This window comes from Colobus angolensis, unplaced genomic scaffold (genome assembly GCF_000951035.1).
Source record: "Colobus angolensis palliatus isolate OR3802 unplaced genomic scaffold, Cang.pa_1.0 Scaffold156, whole genome shotgun sequence".
Lineage (NCBI taxonomy): Eukaryota > Metazoa > Chordata > Mammalia > Primates > Cercopithecidae > Colobus > Colobus angolensis.
The window spans coordinates 583,183-584,956 of NW_012114666.1; the positions used below are offsets into that span (position 1 = coordinate 583,183).

Genomic DNA, 1,774 nt, shown 5'->3' on the forward strand with positions numbered 1-1,774 from the left:
TTCTAACCATTTGAACATAGTTTACATACATGTATGCACATGTCATTTTTCTTGTTTCTATTTTTATGTTCTCAAAGGTAGGAGAAGGAAGGAAGGAGGAAACAGCTCATTTGGGGTTCAAGAGCTGGCTCTGCTAAGGGCTTGTAAGCTATTTCTATTCTGCCCTTGGATCTTTTTCTTGTCTTTATTTTTTAATGAAATTTTGAAGCTATGTATTGAATTTTCTGGTATACAGGATGTTACTCCCACCTCCAAATTCCATTTAACTGATTCTTTTAAAAGAAAGATAGGAGTATATACACCATGCCAAAATAATAATAAGGTACGTATGTGAAAGCTGCAAATTATACCCCAGGGTAGCATTTAGGCAGCATCGGCAAAAAGTGAGTTAATAAATTGGAAGCTACATATTTAAAAAAAAAATCGGTCAGTCTGTCGTGTGTTTAATACTTGTCTAAAGTAAATGGAGATATTGTTTTGCTTTGGTAACTGGCAATTTTTATTTTTGATTGCCTACAAATTGAGATTGTTTTGTTAAAATCTGTTGATCTAGCAGCAAGTAGAATTATTCAACTGGAATCTTGTATTCTATTCAGGGCTTAATTTTCCATTAAGGAAAAAAATGAGCTTCAGTTTGTGTTGTGATGTGTATAATTTGCATGCTGAATCACAACATGCTTGGATAGATTGTAGAGACTCTGGTAAATAATCTAACCTTTACAATTTCAGTTTATATGTTAACATTTTTCTATAATTTGAGTGCCTTTCCAATGCAGAGATATTTTTTATGGCTGTAATTTCTCTGTAAAAATAATTTTTAAGCTTACATTTTATTCTTTTTTTGCAACAACCAAGATTTTTCCAAGATTGTTCTGTTTCGGCTTGCCCTCCTAGCTCCCGCCCCCATCACTTCCGCGCTTGTATTTTCTAATTATTCATGGGTGCGATGTTGAGTGTTTGTCATTTGACCACCACAGGTAGGCTTCCTGTTTACTTGAACACTCAGCCTCATCTCCGGTGAATGAATGGAAAAGCACAGATGGGTTTCTCCCAGGCAGAGCTCACTCCAAAGGTGTCTTCCTAGAGCCAGCCCAGCCTTTGTCAAGGGGACGTTTCTCCACTTCAGTGTGTTTATCAGCATCTTTCTCCCGCCAATAATTCAAGAGCATTTTCAGAATTGACAGATTTTGAAGCAGTTTTGCAAGTTTCCATGGAAGGCTGTCTTCCACTTCTGGGATCCACCCCCAAGTCGGGACCAGATCTGCCGCAGGGAGTCATGTTTATGAAATGTTTTTTGTTTATTCATTCACACTAGAAGTGTTTTTATAACGAAAGTCTGCACTTTACAACTCTGCAGGCCATGCATGCAATGGTGATTTGGAGCTTTGTTCACGGGTAATTCCTCCAGGTGATTTATCCCAATTTCTGCAAAGATCCTATTTTAAACAGACACGGAGAAGTGGTAACCGTTTCCCAACAGCAGTAAGAATGCCCCTTGCATTTGCCTGGTGAAAAGAACAGTCATTAACAGCAGCCTGGAGGCTTCGAGGAGGTGGGGACCGGGCCTGAGCTCGGGACTGGGTCCTCAGAGTGTGGCCGCCCGGCGATGTCTCTGTATTTATCAATAAATCTCCCTGTTGTTTTGGGAAGGGCCTACGTCCTGTTCCATTATTTAAGAATCGTCTCCCGCGGCCACGTGAAACCGCGTCTTTGTTCATCGCGGAGCGGGAAAGGACCCCGGGACCCTTGGGCGCCGCCCGCCCGTCGGTCTCCC

General features: G+C 41.0%; 1 protein-coding gene across 1 annotated transcript in view; it reads left to right on the forward strand.

The window, feature by feature from the left end:
* Window positions 1-946: 946 nt before the first annotated feature.
* The window catches only part of ANKRD60 (ankyrin repeat domain 60), an 11,140-nt gene continuing 10,312 nt past the window's right edge, over window positions 947-1,774 (forward strand). The window contains exons 1-2 of the mRNA XM_011936729.1: window positions 947-977; window positions 1,055-1,103. Coding sequence (XP_011792119.1) covers window positions 947-977; window positions 1,055-1,103 — 80 coding nt within the window. The remainder of the gene's footprint in view (window positions 978-1,054; window positions 1,104-1,774) is intronic.